Genomic DNA, 20,537 nt, shown 5'->3' with positions numbered 1-20,537 from the left:
GGATCCCTGTCAGGGCACTTCACCTCTGAAGCCTGGCTTTTTATTCCCTCCCGCTGGAGAGCCCCATTCTCCTCCCATTCATAGCTTCAGTTTATAACTTTCCTACAAATTGGACTCTGCGTAGAAAACTGGCATGAAAGGGGTCTGATTTTCAAGCCTTCTGTTCACTATACAAATCTCACATGGCAACTCCCACTGACTTCAATGCATGGAGAGTTTTCAAAATCAGTCCCAAGTTCTTTACCCTGACAACCGTTATTTAGACCATTAAAATATCACTAACTGGTTAAATTCTAAGATTTGTGTTTGCTTTATGGCACTATAGGAGTGCATGACATTTCAACGGCAAATATAAACATAGGATCCCTTCTCCAAAGGGCCAAGGCCAGCCTACATGTGGGGAAAACAGTGGCAAATAGAAGTGGGTGAACCACCCTTGGAAAAGAGCAATTTTCTGCAGAGAATAATTGAGAGGTAACAGCTGACTGGAGAAGACAGCAAACAAAATAGAGGGGAAATCATTCAGCCCATTTGTGCATGATGAAGATTAATAGTTTTTGCCATTAAAAAAATCCACTTCTAAAACTATCCAGGGGTCTGCTCTTGCATTCCTTGCTCATCCCAAACTCCTACTGACTTCATTGGGATTTGAGAGTATACAAAGAATTCAGGATTAAGCTCCAAGTTGCTTCCTTTAAGAAAGAGGTTAACAAAAAGCTACAATGTGTGTGTGGGGAGGGGGGATTTGATATCAGCCTTGTGTGCTTGCGAAATTTCACAACTGACCTAGTTTCTTATGCTTCCTGGATCAGTGGAGCTCAGGCTAAACTTAGGAGGTGACAAGCTGGAGCTTTGGGGACTAGAGTTGCCATCTGTCAAACTTTTCATGGAATTCATAGATTCCAAAGCCTGAAGGGATCATTGTAATCATCTAGTCTGACCTCCTGTATGGCACAGGCCATAGAACCGCCCCAAAATAATTCCTAGAGCATATCGCTTAGAAAAAACATCCAATCTTGATTTTAAAATGGTCAGCAATGGAGAATCCACTGCAACTCTTGGTAAATTGTTCCAAAGGTTAATTATTCTCACCATTCAAAATTCACACCTCTCTTGGGGTCCAGGTATTGATAGATTGGTCCCGCATCACACACGTTGACATCCCACATTTAATTTAGGCAGAAGGTAAACAAATTCCAGCTGATGGTGGTCCAAATACTTTCAACTCCAATTACCAAGGGGTTCAGCATCAAAATAAGGTGGTGCTGGGCAGAAAAGGTGTGTGTCCAGGGCAATCAACATATATTCATAGCCTCTTTGGAGACTCACCTATTGGCAGAGCTCATAGAAAGCCCCAGTGGGAGTTAAACATACCACCCGCTTCCTGGTGAGGGACCCACAAGAGGGCTGAGATAGATGCCACCATCCGTTCAATAAGGGTGAATCTGCCTTGCCATTCAGGTAGCTTTGCTGGTGAAAGGAAGTATAATTTACACCTTCCTGTGCCCAATTTTCCAATATATTTAAGTCCCTTAACTTCACTGTGCCTCCATCTCCCCATCTGTAAAGTGAGTGATAGCAACTCAGGCAAAGTTTGGGTACAGGTCTGAACATCTACAGCATTCAAGGGGATTTGGGTGTGAAGTTAAGTTTCATTGCTAAAAATGAGGAAAATTCTTACACCACCAACTGCCTAATGGAATGTTGTGAGACTCAATTAATTAATATTTGTGAAGATGCCAAGAAAATTATTTTAATTAATAATTATTATTAATGCAATAGAAACCAAGGGTAATCGTTATAACTCTTTCCCCCTCTTTCTATAAGCAAGCCTAACCACTCACACACCCCATAAAAACAAGCAAAAGCATGCAAACAAAATCATCCCGGACAGATTTTCAGGATGCTCAGTAATACACCATACACGGAAACCAGGATGCATTGTGGACAACCTGCTTTTACTCAATTATGTTTGGATGGGGAGTCAGTGATGAGAAGCAATTTTAATGCTGAGGCTTCATGCAGCAAAAGAGCAGAGGAAGACTGGGCTTTTCATTCAGGGAATGGCCTGGCAGCAAGGAGATCTTGATTCTGTTCTGACCTCTGCCTCTGGATTGCTATGGGACGTTGGGCAAATCCCTTCACCTCTCTGTGACTCAGTTTCCCTATGTTTAAACCAAGGCCTTTGGAATTTTCCTCCTCATTCTTTGGGTTTATCCTGCAAACTCAGTGAGCAGTCTCACTGATAGTACCCATGTGAGTGAAGTTACACTCATTAGTAGGTGTTTGCAGGATCAGGCCCTCTATTGCCTATCTAGGCCCTGAACCTATAATGAGCTCTGCGTGGAGTGACACCCCCCCACACACCAATGGGGAGCCCCATTAGAGCCAATGAGATTCCATGCTCACATATGGGTCCACTAGTGCAGAGCTTATTGCTCATAAATTCTTCAGGACAAAGGGACAGAACCTAAGTAATTTATGTTTGGAAAATCTCACCCCTTGTCTACATTGCAGATAGCACATTGTGGAAGCCAGACAAAAATAATTAACAGCCTCATACGGGACTGTGAGACTAATTCATCAATGTATGTATATCTCTTTGAGATCCTCAGATGAAAGGTGCCTGAGGATCACTCTAAATCTTAATTTTTAATAACAAAGGTTACATTTGTGCTTTATTTCTTGTTTTGTATCACTTATATTGTCAGTTGTATTGACTGAGAGCGAAAACAAAATCCCAAAGAAACCCCAGTGCCTGTGCATATCTTTGGACAACAGAGCATCAATTAAATGTCAAACATGAAACTGCATGTCTCTCAAAACTGTTGGAGCATTTTTTCTGTGTGATTTAATTTCCCTTTTCCTCAAAATCATGAATTTTTCCAACTGACTCTCAGTAGTCATTTATACGTCATTGTATCGTTTCAGTTAAAAGAGCAACAACCCACAACCCTCAGGGGGGAGGAACTTGGCTCCCTTACACTACTAGCAACCTTTGACATAATTAGCTGTGACAAATTGATTTAAAGTGTGGCTGCAGGAAGAGGAGTAAGAACGCTCTGCTCTGCCTTGTGGGCGTTGTAGTCTGTCCTCTTGCACATGCCTGGGCTGCAATAAGAAACTGGACTCTAACTCCCATAGTTCCCATTAGATTATACCGCACAGGCTCAGAGTCCATATGCCTGGAGTGGGTGGCTACATTGTGTCTATTGTATGGGTTGATTTTTGTTTTGTTTTGTTTTTTTGGGCTGGCATTTTGTACATCACGGGAGGTTTAAATTGGAGTGAAAAGCATGGCTGATGAGCAAGAAATCATGTGCAAACTGGAAAGCATCAAAGAGATCAGGTATGTTTTCTTTTGTGCAGCATCAGTAACACTAAGCTATTTTCCCTCTCCTTGAAGGAGTGAATGAGTTATACCGATTTGAAGAAGCTACTGTTATGTTACAAAATAAAATAAAATAAAAAAAACCACCCCAACGAAAAACCCTGGGATGAAAGCTGGAGATAATTTTTTAAAGTAGGAAAAGAAGCATCTGCTGAGAGTGGGTGCCGTGAAACATGCATTACAGGGCGGTGATTGTCATGTATTTCCAGGGAATTAGCCTTAAGTAATAAAAAGGGGAGGGAGGTGGCAGCTATGAATGGACAACTGGAGATCTGTTTTAAAGCAGTTGTGTTTTTTTATTATTTATTCCGGTAAACTGTTAGGATTTTTTTTTTTTTTTTACCCATTCATTCCTAACATTCTTCTGGTTGGCTGCATCTAGGAAATTTTTGAAGGGAGGTGGGGGGAGAAAATTACAGAATATAATGTATGTACGTGAGCCAAATATGCATCCAGAGCACAGAAGCTGCTTTGAAATCAGGGAGGTGGGGTTGGGAAGTGATTTTTTTTTTTAAATAAAATTTATTCATTTGGCTGGAATCACTTATAATACCCTGCAAAAGTGTCTGCATAGCTAATGCTTTGGGTAATATGCATTACAACAGTGTTGTGGCTTGCAGAGGAATTTGGGGGGTTCTTGTGGGGAGGGATTGAAAGGAAAGAAAACTGCATCTTGGGAGATCTGTTTAGCCAGCTTACTTCTCTCTCTCTCACCCCCATTTGGAGAAGGAGTTAGGGTTAGGGGTGTTGTGTGAAGTCAGACTGGTGAATGTTCTTTTCCCTGTTCCCTTCCTGTTGTTTATTGTGGTCCTCTCCTCTGAAGGAGTTATTGGGGGCATAGGGTGGAATGATGATGATGATGATGATGATGATGAAGCAGGGACACAATGGCACTAAGGCTGCTATTGCTTTCCCTTAAAGAGGTTTACCAGCAAGGCAGGAAGCTGAGTCTCTCCACTCTTCAGTGCAATCCAATATACCATTAATTTTTATATAGTGGCCTTCATAGAGTGAATCACAGGACATGTTGCAGGAAGAGTCAATCATAAGCAACAATGCATGGCACCAGGGTGGATTGTTTTGTCTGGCTTTAAATGCTCAGTTTGCGCCTTTTCGTTTATGAACATGATGTTCTGGTTACTGCCCGAGTTGCGTGCATTTAGCATGAATTTGTGCATTTAATAGCAAAAGCATGTATTAAGGAAAGTGCAATAATTTTGAAAGTAGCTGGGCGGAAGAACAAATAGCTGTGACTGGGATATATATGTAGGTATTTATACCATACTCATCAGCATGGTGAGTTGTGTTTTTATATTTTTGTATCAGGAAAATGTAAGAGGTTATCTGTGGAGTGCAGGTGGGGAGGGGGAAATCAATAAAACAAAAAATAAAAAATGTCACGGTAGCATGGTCAATCGATTGAGAAAAGAAACTGAAATCAAACCACAGAATAAGCAACAATTAAATTACTATAGTTTTTATAATCATTACACCTTTAACAAAATCTCCTAGTTGGAATACTGTCTGACTATGTAGAAGCAAATTATTCTACCATGCAAGGGCCAAGTCCTTCCTCATGCAAAGACTGCTCACATGAATAATGGTGGCAAGACCAGGCCCCAAATTATTTTTATATATAGCGTACCAAAATACATATAATAAGAGACAGGACAGTGAACATGTTCCAGATTAATACTGAGGCTCTGAAACTTCTGTGCTCAACTGCCATAATTGTCATCTTTTAAAACAGATCATCAGCCAGCTAGAAGTTCTGTTGAGACCTGATTGTTGTAAAATGTGGATTTAAATATCTGATTGATTTTCTGCTTGGTTGTTACAATACTTTGTATTTGGGAACATCAAGTACATTCCGTTTTTTGATTCAAAGGTGAATTTAACTGTAATTATTTAATTTGACACACTTTGCTGTTGTAGTTATTGGCCTTGTTGTAAATTATGGTGCCATGAAAGCAAAATGAAGATCTGTGAAATCTAAGAATCCTTATACATCAAAGGGCTAAATCTTGATTACCATATTGACCTAAATAGACAGTCGCATTTAATTGGGACAGATCAGGTGAATAAGGCATGTTGGTTTTGGCCCAAAATAGGCCAGATAAGAAATCACAAGCTCTGGATATTTTTACTTTTATGCCTGATTTATTTTAAAGTACATAAACAAATTTTATGTGCTTAAAAGGTTCCACCATACTCTAATTCAGTGGTTCCCAAACTTGTTCCGCTGCTTGTGCAGGGAAAGCCCCTGGCGGGCTGGGCTGGTTTGTTTACCTGCCGCGTCCGCAGGTTCGGCCGATCGCGTCTCCCAGTGGCCGCGGTTCGCTGCTGCAGGCCAATGGGAGCTGCTGGAAGTGGCACGGCCCGAGGGATGTACTGGCAGGTAAACAAACCAGCCCAGCCCGCCAGGGGCTTTCCCTGCACAAATGGTGGAACAAGTTTGGGAATCACTGTTCTAATTGTTGTTTATTTTAATTTGTACTCTGTCTGCCCTGTTCCACCTGCAGAGTTAAAAGGGCCTTTATAAATAAAATCACTAGCTGAAAAAAGCAAAATTTGCCCTATTGTTTTCTCTCACTTGATGTCTCTTTTGGAGATGAAGGGTGAGACCCTTTCCTATATTACGCCAAACTTTTATATTTATTAAAGGGACTTTATTGGGGTTTCAGGGGATGTCAGGGCCTGATCCTGAAAACACTTCTGTACATGCTTAATTGGAAATCAATGGGATTACTCCAGTCAGTAAATTTAAGTATGCATGTAAGGCCCCAATCCAGCTAAAACTTATACATGTGTTTGACTTTATGCACTGAGTAGTCCCATTGCTTTCGGTGGAACTACTCTCAGTGGTCAAACTAAGCACATATGTAAATCTATACAAGATTGGGCTCCAGCATTCCCCCTGGGGAGAGGATGAGTGAGAGAGAGAATGAACCGCCCATGATAGATGGTAGTCACTTCCTGAGGACACTCAGGCCTGGTCTACACTAAAAAGTTAGATCGAAGAAAGCCGCCTTAAGTCGACCTGTTAAAGTATGTGTCTACACTGACGGGTCCTTTACGCCGACCTAAATCGCCTCTAATGTCAACTTCTGTAATCTGCTTCTGTAAGAGGCGTAGCGCTTAATTCGATTTTCATGGGTAGACTGCGAGGTAGTGCAGATGCAGCGTTGTGTAATTCGACTTAATTGGCCTCCAGATTGTGTCCCACAATGCTCATCTGTGACCGCTCTGGAGATCATTCTCAATTCTGCTGCACTGCAGCCAGGTACACAGGAAACAGCCCCTCCCCTGCTAAAGCCCTGGGAATTTTTGATTTCCCATTTCCTGTTTGATCAGCATTGGGAGCATGCCAGCTTGAGCACAGTTTGAGTACACCCCAAACACGCTCCAGCATGGTCTGCACAGGAAGTGGTGGATCTCATCGCTGTGTGGGGAGAAGAGTCTGTGCAGGCAGAGCTCCGATCCAGCAGAAGAAACGCTGATATCTATGCAAAGATCGCTCGTGGAATGGGGGAGAAGGCCTACACGAGGGACACACAGCAGTGCCGTGTAAAAATAAAAACTTCGCCAAGCGTACCAGAAGGCAAGGGAGCCGAACAGTCATTCTGGTGCTGAATCCCACACATGCCAGTTCTACAACGAGCTGCATGAGATTCTCGGGGTTGACCCTACCAGCACCCCCACAGGCAATGTGGACACCTCACAGATGTGTGAGTCTAGGGACAACAAGGAGGACGACATGGTGGATGAGGAAGAGGAGGAGGAGAATGGGAGACTGGCGAATGGTGGATCCATTCTCCCCAAGAGCCAGGAAATATTTTTAACCCCGGAGCCCTGTGGGTCACAGGACATCATGGTAGCCGACCGTGATGCCGGGGAAGGCACCTCTGGTGAGTATACAATTACAATGAAAGTCCAGTTAAACTTTAGCGGGCACACACATTCGGTGGTATTGCATGTTTACTGTGAAGAAAAAGCAAGGTGCTGTAATTCTCTGCTTACAAGAGGCCGCTCCAGCTACGCAGACGGTGACCCCTGGAAAAGACTGTTTATGTGGACTGGGATAGCCCAGGAATCCTCCATGGATATCTCTAGGAAACTTTCATGGAATTACTCTGCAATCCTTTGCAGAAGGTTTCTGGGCAGGGCAGTCTTATTTCTTTCACCATGGTAGGACACTTTCCCACGCAACTCCTGAATTAATTCTGCTGGCATCATTGCGGTATACAGCATAGCTGCATAAGGACTGGGTATATACCCAGACGCTTGCAGCATCTCCTTCCTTTCCGCCTCTGACCCTCAGGAGACTGATATCACATAGGATCGCCTAGGGGAAACGGGGGAAGTTCTCATTAAAAGTGCTCTTACAAGAAAAAAAGGGGCATGTAGACCCCCTGCACACACACACACATTCCAGATCGCCAAACCACACGGCCACTAATGTGCCTTTACTGTGCTCGGCATGGGTTGGCAAGTAGGTTAATGTGGCTGATAGGGGACTGGGGCCCCACATGAGAGATTCCGCAATTTGGGAGTGAAAACGTTCCCCCCCGCCCCACTCGTAAACAACTTCCAGTGGTGCTATGGGGAAGGCCCATTGTTCGACTAGCTACCTCTGCTGCTGACGTGAGCCTGCCATAAACTTCATTAAAAGTGTGGTCACCCATGACCCGGGGTGGGGCCTACTCACCATGGCTGGAGCAGCAAAACGGCACAGCGAACGGTTACGGATTCTGATTATGTTATGGCTTGCACCTAGTGTAATAAGGGTGGCTTTTTTTGTTTTTTTTTATGAAAGCGGCCTTGCTATGGACACATTTTATTCATGTACAATGGCTCCTTTATTTTTTCCCATTACTGAGAGCTGGAAGTGTGTCCTTCTGCGTTTCATCAACACCTGAAAGCAGACTTTTGGTGATTAGAAGGAGGAGAAAGAGAACGCGGGAGGACATGGTCACTGAGATAATGAACGCCTCTGGGACAGCTGACACAGAGCTGAGAGTGTGGAGGATTTCACTGTCTGAAAAGTTAGACATGGACATGGAGAGCAGGAAAGCTTCTAATGAGCAAGAGTGTGCGGCGTAGGATGAGATGCTTCGGATTATGAGGGACCAAGCAGACATATTGATGCATCTGGTTGAACTGCAGGAACAGAAGCAGGAGGGTAGAGTCCCTCTGCAGATCCTGGTGAACAGACAGCCAGCATCGCCTGGCATAGAATCACCCTCTCTTAAGCGTTCCCTGAGGCGTGGGTGAAAAGTCCATTATCCCTTTCACTTAACTCAGGGGGAGGGTACAAGGAAAAGAAGGCACCCATTCACAGACCTTTGATGATCTGGAATGAGGTGTTATGTTACACAGCTGAAAATGTTTCTCCCGTTCCAACTTTACAACCCCTTTTCCCCAAGGTTACCTTTTTTTCTGTTCTCCCTCTTTACTTATGTTTGTTAAATAAAGTAAATGGATTCGAGAAATAAATGTTCTTTATTGAGTAGAAGCAGTGGGCTTGGGTGGGGGGTTGGCTTTACAGGGACAGTGATACAAGGCAGGTGAAGGTTTGGGAAAGCACAATGCAGACAAGCAGTTCACATTACTGTGACTCATTATTGAAACGGCTTTTCAAAGCCTCGCATATACACAGCGCCCCTTGCTGTGGTCTTCTTATTGCCCTGGTGTCTGGCAGCTCAAAAATGGCTGCCATGAGATTTGTCTCAACTGCCCACCCTTGCAGAAAAATGTCCCCCTTTTTTTCACAGATATTATGGACCACACAGCAGGCAGCTATAATCATGAGGATGTTCTCTTCACTAAGGTCCAACCTTGTTAGGAAACTTCTCCAGCGCCCTTTCAAATGACCAAAGGCACATTCAACCACCATTCTGCACTTGCTGAAGCTATAGTTGAACCGTTTCTTACTGCTGTCCAGATGGCCGGTGTATGGGTTCATGAGCCATGGGAGCAAGGGATAGGCTGGGTCCCCCAGGATAACTATAGGCATCTCAACGTCGTCAGTGTTCATTTTGTGGTCTGGAAAGAAAGTCCTGGATTGCAACTTTTTGAACAGACCCGAGTTCCTAAAGATGCGCGCATCATGAACCTTTCCCGACCATTCTACGTTGATGTCGGTGAAACACCCCCTGGGATCCACCAGCGCTTGCAACACCATTGAAAAGTATCCCTTTCGGTTTATGTACTCTTTGGCAAGGTGGTCTGGTGCCGAGATGGGGATATGTGTGCCATCTGTCGCCCCACCGCAATTAGGAAACCCCATCGCAGCAAAACCATCCACTATGTCGTGCACATTTCCCAGACTCACTACCCTTCGTAGCAGAAGTCGGTTAATGGCCATGCATACTTGGAGCACCGCAGCTCCCACGGTTGATTTACCTACTCCAAATTGATTCCCCACTGACCGGTAAATGTCTGGTGTTGCAAGCTTCCAAATAGTGATCGCCACTCGCTTCTCCACTGTCAGAGCAGCTCTCATTTTTGTGTTGTTGAACTGCAGGGCAGGGGAAAGCTTTGCACAAAGTTCCTGGAAGGTGGCCTTCTGCATTCGAAAGTTCTGCAGCTACTGCTCATCATCCCATACCTGCAAAATGATGCGGTCCCACCAATCAGCGCTTGTTCCACGGGACCAGAAATGGCGCTCAACAGAGTGCAGCTGCTCTGTGACTGCCAGCAGCAACTGTGAATTGTTTTTTTTCAATGGCTTGCAGAAGGGCTGCTTGCAAGACATCGCTATGTTCCGGGCAGCAGACCCTACTTCGGCTCTGGAAATACTGCAGGAGAAGGCGCGAGGTATTTGAGATGCTCACAGCAAGAGTGCACAACTGAGCAGGCTGGGGTTATGGCGCATGTGTGGCGGTTTTAAGGTGCGAAAACCACTGGGTTGTTTGCCATTGAGCACAGTGCATCATGGGATGCCAATGCAATGTTCCCATTCTCCCCTGTGACAATGTTTTGGTCCCATGAGGCATTGCACAGACTTCCCAACACACACTGCGGCAAGTTGCATTTGGGGATAGCTACCCACGATGCACTGCTTTGTGCATCGATGCAGGCACTGCTAGCGAGGATGCATTCCATCGAGACAATGAGCACGGTGTGGCCACGCACTATCGACTTAATTAATTTGGGGGCTCGAGGTCCAATTAGATAAAGTCGACTTGATTTTTGTAGTGTAGACAAGCCCTCAGACAGTATGGTGAAGAGGGCAGTATAGGAACTTAGAATGGAAAAGAATAGAAATGCGAGCAGTATCAACTATGTAGGCTAGGTTCCAAATTTAGGTTTTTTTTTTCAAAAATAAATATTTTAAATGCCCTAATATTAGTGGAAATGTCTTCATAATTTAGGTGTACTTTGTTTTTTAATATTAAAAGTTTATTGTTTGGGTTGGAACAGTCCCCTGAAACTCCAATGTTGTTGCATTCTGGCAACACACTGGAACTAGAAAATGAAACTGACTACAGTTACAGCAAAGAAATACCTTGCAACGCCAGCAACAAAAGTGCCATGCGAACACCTGTTCTCACTTTCAGGTGACATTGTAAATAAGAAGCAGGCTGCAGTATCTCCTGCAAATGTAAACAAACTTGTTTGTTTTAGTGATTGGCTGAACAAGAAGTAGGACTGAGTGGACTTGTAGGCTCTAAAGTTTTACATTGTTTTGTTTTTGAGTGCAGTTATGTAACCAAAAAAAATCTACATTTGTAAGTTACACTTTCACGATAAAGAGATTGCACTACAGTACTTGTATTAGGTGAATTGGAAAATACTATTTCTTTTGTTTATCATTTTTACAGTGCAAATATTTGTAATCAAAATAATATAAAGTGAGCACTGTGCACTTTGTATTTTGTGTTGTAATAGAAATCAATATATTTGAAAATGTAGAAAAACTTCCAAAAATATTTAATTTCAATTGGTATTCTATTGTTTAGCAGTGCGATTAATTACGATTAACTTTTTTAATCACAATTAATTTTTTTGAGTTAATCGTGTGAGTTAACTGCGATTAATCGACAGCTCTACTTTTGTGGTGGCTACAAGAAATTGACTAAGTATAAGGGACAGTATAGTTAATATATTTACTTTTTAAAATTACATAATGTATATTTAAAAGTGCATATATTTTGATTGAATCCCTCTGTCCCACCCTACTCTTGCTTCCAAATGTACTGGTGCAACCCCCTCTTCCTTTGCAAAGTCCCATTGAGGTCAATGGCACGGCACATGGAGTCAGAGTTCAGTGCTAACAGATCTGGATGCAGGACTGGGGCCTTAGATTGTAAACTCTTCTGGGCATTGACTGTCTTCTGACTGAGTGAGAATGCCTAGCATATTATGGATGCTCCTGGAAAGCACGTAATTAATAACAGTGCACTGAAAAATTCACATTACTCACAGTGCGTAAAGTTAAGCACTTGTGTAAATCTCTGTAAGATTGGGCCCTAACACTGTAAGAATAACAAATTTTAATACCAGTTGCTCTAATTCTCTTCATCCTCCCACTCAAAAGTAATAAATCTTAATATAAAATAAATATGCATTCATTTTCTAAAACTGTTAAGACATCATGCACATCCTGTCTCCTCAGTGGATGAAAGACTTCTCTCCAAACTCTTGTAAATTTGTGAGTTCTAGAGAGTTGTATGATATGTTTTTCGTCTTAATTTTCATCAGATTATCAGTTATGAATGTTTGCTTCATATAGAGAAAATGGCACTATTAATCCTGAAAGTAAAAAGTATGACAACTTTATTATTATTACTAAATAACTCCCCAGAGTTTACTGTGGTCGTTTTAAAAACTCTTAAGTGACCATTAATTCTTCACAGAGGCTAATATACTTTTGATTTGGGCCACTGGAACTGAAGTCCAGTCAGCAACTACTTTCTTGTTGAAATAAGCACTGCCTCTGGCTGCAGAAATCAATGCATTCAGGTAGCCGTTTGTTTTGACAAAATGATCTCTGGCTTGATTAGGGGATGACTTTTATCAATATAATACTTTTATAGCTGACTGGTTTTTTCCAGCCGTTTTTACTTTCATGGGCTGATTCTGATTCTTCAAAAGTGGGACAGTTGGCTTCCTTTTAAAAAAAATGTTTGTATCTATATAAAGCATATAATATTCTCTTTAATAATACATGGCATATTCCATATGAAATATACATGCCTATAGCTTAGGGTTGCCACTCATCCGGATTTTACCCAGACAGTCCGGTTTTTGGCTTCTGTGTCTGGGTGCCATTTAGGGTTGCCAGGAGCCTGGTTTTTGACTGGAAAGTCTGGTCAAAAAGGGGACCTGGCAGTGTCTGGTCAGATGTACTGATGGACATCAAAAGTCTGGTCTCTGTGGGGTGAGGGGAGGCGCTAGGTCATTAACCCACACCAGCCCCTGTTCAGCTGGGGCTGCCTCCTGCCTGCAGGCAGGCTCCTAGTCATGCTGCAGCAGCTCCCATTCCAGCTCTGGAGCAGAGGGAACCCAGCTCCGTGGCAGGTGTGTGTGTGTGTGTGGGGGGGGGGGTACGTGGAAACAATTCAGCAAGCAATGGGGGTGGGGGGAGAGAGGAGCGAGTGATGGGGGCGGAGGCAGAGCGGGGTCTTGGTGGAATAGGCAGGGTAGGGCGCGGGTCTTTAGGGGTCTGGTTACCAGCAATTAGAAAGGTGGCAACCCTACTGTAACTGTAAAATATTCATCTAAGTGAATATCTTTGTAAATATCTTTGGGTGACCTCTGAGTCCATCCAATTCCATGTCTGGCTTTGTACTGTGCACACCCCTGCTTCCAGCTTTTCTACTCCCCAGTGTAATGGTGCTGATCAGAAGCAACATTAATCCAACGTCTAGAGGGAGATTTTTTATTTTTAAGGCTGTTTTTAAAATGTCTCATGTGATGAAGGACTTTGTTGTATTTTGTTCCAAAGAAGCATGTAAAATTTCATTCAGGATTTTTTTTTAAAAATCTCCTTTTATTGATATTATCAGTGTTGGACATTTCTGCTATGGGTATGTTACACCCTAGAAAAATAACCATGGTGCTGTGTTTTGGATCTCCTGCAGTTATCTCAGTCCCATCCATAAAACTCATGATAGGAGCCAGAATTTGTTACCCAAGGACTTGATCCTGGTCCATTTGAAGGTCTTTGGTCAGATTTTGATTTCTCAACAGAATGATCACAGTTCCTCTGGTTTTCATTTTCGATCTGTTTGAAGCTATAGACTACTTTAAAAATGCACAGGGGAGGGATCAGAAGTACCAGAGGCTTAAGCAGGTATTGTATTTGTTCTTGGAATTGGACACAAGGGATGTAAGAGGAGGGGTAACAGAAGCAACTCCAAAGCCTTCACAATAGCAGAGTTGGTGGGCACAGTTCTGATGAAAGCAGGGGCTGCATCTCTAAGATCATGTCTTTGGAAAGTGAAGATTGGAATACAATTCAATCATGGCCTGGCTAAACTGGATTGGGAAGGGAACTAGAACTGGTTCCTGACTGTCTGGGCAACTGTTTTAAAATGGAGATGGTCATGAAGCAGTGCCGATTCAACTAATAGTAAGCATAGCTCTGCTATGTTGCTTAAACAGCCAGTCCCTCTCTCCTAGCTTTGGAGGGAAAGACATTGCTCCAGACTCCATAGCTTTTATGTGTAGAAATATGGGGTTGCACCATTTTAAAAAGAAGAAACAAAAACTGGAATGTAGAACAAAGGGAGCTGCAGTTACAAATAGCATTAAAGGGGCTGGAGGTCAGCAGAAAACTGAGACTACCCTGTGGACTGCAGGTGGAATTTTAGATGCTTTGAAATGCCATCAGAACTTTTGATATCTTGGAGCATCCTTTGTATAAAGCAAAAGTCTGCATTTTAGTGTCTCAGTCTACTGTCGAGATAGTTGGCATTTGCATCCTATACTCCATTTCTCAAAAGCTCCTTTAAAGCCCAGCAGGAATGAACATTTCTCTAGAATTTCCTCTCTCGTGATTAAGGTTTAATCATGACTGATACAATGCTGAACACAATTGTCCTGGTCTACAGTAACTGCTAAATCGTGGTAAGTTTCATGTAATCTAACTCTATTGTCCAATACAATAAAAAAGTTGTAGTGGAGACAAGACCAGTGACAGAGTTGGGATTAGAACCCAGGAGTTCCCTGATTCCAAGATTTTGCACAGTCCACCCCAGTCTTTCAAAGATATACTTTAGTTCTGACCTTATCAACTTTTGCCAACCCCTTGCTATCGATGTGAACACATTTGCTTGTGTGATGTCTCTGAGCAAACAGAATTTACATTGACATTATGGCAGTTGTCCCTTTATATTTGTAATTTCCGGTGGGTTGTAGGAATAAGACTTTGCAGATGGAGAAGATCAAGGCACGCCTGAAGGCAGAGTTTGAAGCCCTGGAATCGGAGGAGAGGCACCTGAAGGAATACAAGCAGGAGATGGACCTTCTGCTGCAGGAAAAGATGGCCCATGTGGAGGAGCTGCGGCTGATCCATGCTGACATAAATGTGGTATGTAGCAGGGGGATTGTGGGCAGGATATATTTTATATATAGTTCCATATGGATTGTCCTAAGGATATACAGTTGACAGATTAGAGATATGCCACCTGAGCTTTCCTGACCGCATGAAAGGATTATATAGATTGTATCAAACGAGTTAAAGTTAGTCACTGTTAGTGCTTGTCTGTATCAGGCAAGATGATTTTCAATAATAGACATGGGAGGGATTTAGGTCAAAGGGAACGAACAACCAAACCCATTGCTGCTGCAATGGTACCAGCAGCCATAGTAACGTTATTCTGACTCTTCCTAGCAAATAACCCTCTTAGTGCTGCCTAATTTAACACCTAGAACCTGGAAGGCTTTGGCAGCTTTCTGGGGTTTGGGTTGTTTTCTTTTTGGGAAGCAGGGATAGTGGGATGGTTTGTTATGTTTGCATAGTGCCTAGAATCAGGGAGCCTCGATTTCTCCCTGAGACAACTAAGCACTGCTGCAATACAAATAGTAAAACAAGCAGGAGAGTGAAGGATATTAATACAAAATAGGGAGACTAATTATTAGAGGGGTACACTGGAGAGTGCTGAGGATTTGTGAACTGCTGGGTTTGCAAAACCATTCTGAATTAGCAACTCCATTCACCTGCAATTTTAAACCCACACTTTTCTTAAGGGTGAGTAAATATTTTTAAAATGTTGAGCTAAAGGGAAGCCTGGGCTCTGTATTAGGGATGGAAAAGCTCCCAAACTGTGGGTAGGCACAAGTGGGTGCCTTGAATATATGGCACATACACCACCTTCATTTGTCATTAGAATTTTCTCACCCCCTCCACTCCCTGCTTCTCTTTCACGCTGTCCCACTTGCACTTGGTGTTTCCCTCAGATTATCTTTCTCTTTGCTGCTTCTCTCCCTCTCTTTCCCAAGTGGAACATGAACTCAACAACATCAGAGTTAAACTTTTGAACCCATGGGGTATTTGGAAAGGCTTGAAATAATGCAAATGAGTTGGCCCTGCCCCAGTGGAGATTTTTTTTAAGGGTTATTTTTATAACCTTCCTTGAGAATCTTTCCAAAGTGCCCGCATTTGGTGGTCCAGCTAAGCGGTTATCACATTCGCCTTCCTGGGTTGCTGTGCAGAGGAAGAAGGAGGTGCAAGCTGAATCCTTTCTTGACACTACCTCTCACATGTTTAACACAAAAACATTGTCCGGCCTAATTGCTTCCAGCTGCTTTTTCCCTGCCCATATTCCACCCCACAGAATGTTAACTCCTTATTTGGCCATTTCATTGTCTGCCTATTCTGCACCCATCTGAATGTAAAAAGCTCCACTTTCTAAAGGGCAACATCATCTTTGCACTCTGCCACCTCTGGCTGGTGAATCAGAGAGCTGTGAATGGAGCAATCTGTTAAACAAATGTTATCTCCTGTTTCAGATGGAGAACACCATCAAGCAGTCTGAGAATGACCTCAATAAGCTCTTGGAGTCCACTCGGCGCCTGCATGAAGAGTACAAACCCCTGAAGGAGCACGTAGATGCCCTACGGATGACTCTGGGCTTGCAGAGGCTGCCAGATCTGTGTGAGGAGGAAGAGAAACTCTCTCTTGAGTAAGTCTCTAGATCAAACATTATTTGGCCTTGTAACCAGTTATGATTCTGTTGGCATTTTGTCATTTTTGTTTCTGGGCCCAGCTGGAAGGTAGGAACTCAGAGGCAATCATGAAAAACAAAATTAATTGAAAGTGGAGGAAGCATGTATGTGCGACAGAAATTAGCCAGCCTTTTACAAGCCTCCAAAAGGGTTCTGTCTGAATATGGGGCAAAGATCGAAGTTACATTTAGATCAGCCAAAGCTGCAAACCTCAGCTCTGACCTGCAAATTAAAGGGTGTTTGAATCTAAAGTTTTGGTTCTACTCTATCTCTAAGTTTACATTACATGGTACTTTTTCCAAAGGATCCATTTCTTCCATTTGAGTAGCAGGTATGGGTATGATGCAAGGGAGGAGAGGAACCCAAAACTATCACCCACACTATGTCTTCTACTACATGGGTGGCTTTAGTGAGTCTTGGTCAGAGTTCAAATTTGTGCTACAGCTATTAAAAAAAAAAAATCAAAGAATCTAATCTGGTAAACTGTGGCTGAATCCAGATGTTTGGATCTATGGAAGAAATGTAAAGGATATGCTCTTCTTTTTGAAAACCAGGGAGGACGTTAATGTTTCTATCGAGAATGACCCACCTAGCCTTGTATCCAGCAGAGACCAACCCCTCATGCTTGAAGGGAAGGGGACAAATTCTCTGCTTTGGCTCATGTGATCTTATTGGGTGATTTCTTCCTGATCCACTATGAATAATCTGATCCTCCTGTGGTCTTCAATATATAAAATCAACTCTTACCCCTGGAACATATTAAATTAATAATTATGCAGTTCATCCCTTGCTGCAGAATTGTGCTCCAAAATCTCAGTTTATATTAAAAACAAAGAATAAAAAACATTTCTTAGTGCTTGTTGATGCAGATAAAACTTTGAAAACAAGAACCTGAAACATAGTATATCAGCTTTGCTATAATTATTCCACTAACCAGTTACATGATCGAATCTGGCTCAATAACGTTAAAAAATTCACAAAAACCTAGATATTGAGAGTGGATGGAATTCATTACTTGACAAGTCTTCTCCATGTATATTAGGATGATCCTTAATTAATGATTGTTGGTGGGCTTGTGGTTTTGGCCACATGTAGTATTTTAACTATTGTCATTATCCCATTTTAAAAAATTTGGTCCAAATGAGTCCTTGGTGCAAGTCATTTGATTCTAGAAGAAGAAAACCAGAGCTGAATTTGGCCCATGATGTTTTAGCACAGAAGTGGGTTCATGCATCCGACGAAGTGGGTATTCACCCACGAAAGCTCATGCTCCAATACGTCTGTGAGTCTATAAGGTGCCACAGGACTCTTTGCTGCTTTTACAGATCCAGACTAACACGGCTACCCCTCTGATACTTAGCACAGAAGAGTCATTACAAATCAATGCTTGTTAAATAAATAAATGACAGGCCAGCAGTTGATTATAATTTTGGTTTGTTTTTGTATAGTTACTTTGAAAAGCAGAAAGCTGAATGGCAGACAGAACCACAGGAACCTCCCATTCCAGAATCTCTGGCTGCAGCTGCAGCTGCTGCCCAACAGCTACAAGTGGCTAGGAAACAGGACACCAGACAGACAGCAACTTTCAGACAACAGCCACCTCCAATGAAGGTGAGGCGTTATCTCTTGGGGGTCAAATACACAGGCTTGTCTCTTGGGTGATTGGAACATACCATGTTCATAAGGAATTAGCACTAAAAATAATGATGTGCCCAATTCTTATTTTGCCTGCTTTAGAGTAAACCAAGGGCAATTCCACTGAAGTTAAAAGAGCTGCACCAGTCAGTGAGAGTTCAGAATCAGGCTCTGTATCTTGTATGACTCCCCCTGTAGGGTCTCTTCAGTCATAGGACAGGTACTGCCAGTTTCTACTCTCTGTGCTTCCTGAGCTTGAGAAACATTATTGTCACAAGGAGAAAATATCCGGTACTAATGGGTTCTTCAACCCAGCAGAGAAAGGCATGACAAGAACTAGTGGCTGGAAGCTAAAGCCAATTTCAAATTAGACATATGTCTCACATTTTTAACAGAGAAGATGATTAACCATTAGAAGAAACCACTAAGTCTATATCTACACTACAACTTATGTCGGCATAACTTATGTCACTCAGGGGTATGAATAAACCACTCTCCTGAGCAACATAAATTACACCGGCATTATGTGCACAGCGCTATATCGGTGGGAGAGCGTCTCCTGCCAGCATAGATTCTGCCGTTTGCGGAGGTGGTTTTATTATGTCGACGGCAGAGCTCTCTCCCGTCAGCATAGTGTCTTCACCAGACGTGCTGCAGCAGCACAGCTGCATTGGTACAACTATGCCGCTGCGAGCACTGTACGTGTAGACGTGGCTAAGGAAAGTAGTGGAGTCTCCATCTCTTGATGTCTTCAGATTAAGACTAGATGCCTTTCCGAGGGTATGCCTACTGGATGTGGAGGTGTAACTTCCAGCTTGGAGAGGCATACCTGTGCTAGTTTTGACTGTGCTAGTATGCTTAAAACTAGACTTGAAGCTGCAGCTACATGGGTGCCGGGATGGGATAGCCACTCCAAGTATCCTACGTATGTATTTTGGGTGGCCAGCCTGTCCCACCACCCATGTAGCCATGGCTACATTGCTTCTTTTTAGGGCACTAGTTCAATCAGAGCTAGCATGGGCATGTCTCCCCGAGCTGGAAGTTACATCTCCAGCTCCACTGCAGACATATCCTGAAAGATATGGTTTAGTCAAGCACAAGTTATTGGGCTCAATACAGGGATAAGTGAGTAGAAGTCTATGGCCTGTTGTATACAGGGGGTCAAACCAGATGATCTAGATAGAGGTGCCTTCTGACTTAAAATCTATGAAATCACAGCTGGCCTCCTAAACAATTTTTCTAATACAGTCAGACATTGTCAGTACAAAAATCTTGAAAATGTGAGGGAAAGCTCAAAATAAATTTGAATTTAATATCAAAATAAATGATAGTGGGGCTGCACTGGCAGTTTTATTCATTTGAAAATTTAATTCAATAAATCCTTTAGTTTTCAACTGACTTGAAGTTGCTGTAGGATCTAGGAACCTTGCCGCAGAATTTAGTTCCAGTTCGCCACTGAGTATGCAGGGCCTTACTTATTTTTCCTGTACAGTAAGTTAACTTATTAGAGCAGGTAACATGCCCAATAAGCAATGTGTCTCAACAGAACTTCATGGGTTTATTACCTCACAGAGAAATGGGTTGCTAACAGGGTCCTGGTCCATGTCTGGGATTCCTAGGCACTATTTCAATACAAATAAATTAATAAGATGTAACATTGCATTGCAGGCCTGTTTATCATGTCACCAGCAAATTCATCGGAACGCACCGATATGTCCACTCTGCAAAGCAAAGAGCCGGTCTCGGAATCCCAAAAAACCCAAGAGGAAACAGGATGAGTGAAACACAGAAAATCCATGGAGAAAACATGTGACCCATCCTAATCCCTTTCCAGTAGAACTGTAAACGTGGCCAGTTTATTGAAGTGCAGACTTAAGTATGACTTACCCATTGTTTTCTAGTTAATGTGACGTAAAGCACAATGTTTCTGTTCCGTCTTAATTTCCATCCAGTCCTCACATTCTGGTTTTAGGAGAAGTGCTGATGGTGCTACACTTTAACATTTTAGTCATTCCATCTTTTTGACTCCTAAGCCAAATGGAACTTCTAATGCAAGTAGTCTGAATGCCGATGAGCACTTTGTAGATCTGATTGCAGAGAAGGACAGATGATCCCTCCTGTGAAGATATATTTGAGGATACATGTTTCATAGTTAAATACATTAGACCTAAGGTACCACTACTGTACTTGCCAAAATGTCCCTGTGTTTTTCTATCTCTACACTGTTTGCCACACAGTAACTTTTGCTAAAAAGCAGGCACTGTCTATAAAACCAGAATATTCTTAATGATCAAGTGTTACTACAGCAAGTTGGGTTTTTTTGTTTTGTTTTTTT

The 20,537-nt window shown here is 42.6% G+C and overlaps 1 protein-coding gene across 1 annotated transcript; it reads left to right on the top strand.

Annotated features, from left to right (window-relative positions):
• The first annotated feature begins 3,296 nt into the window (after window positions 1–3,296).
• ZC4H2 (zinc finger C4H2-type containing) lies at window positions 3,297–19,984 on the top strand. The gene is made up of 5 exons (XM_065411237.1): window positions 3,297–3,349; window positions 14,759–14,930; window positions 16,352–16,524; window positions 18,016–18,178; window positions 19,871–19,984. Exons 1-5 carry the CDS (start codon window positions 3,297–3,299, stop codon window positions 19,982–19,984), a joined length of 675 nt encoding a protein of 224 aa, XP_065267309.1.
• Window positions 19,985–20,537: the final 553 nt, after the last annotated feature.

This window comes from Emys orbicularis, chromosome 9 (genome assembly GCF_028017835.1).
Source record: "Emys orbicularis isolate rEmyOrb1 chromosome 9, rEmyOrb1.hap1, whole genome shotgun sequence".
NCBI lineage: Eukaryota > Metazoa > Chordata > Testudines > Emydidae > Emys > Emys orbicularis.
This window is presented reverse-complemented; position numbering and strand designations above follow the sequence as displayed.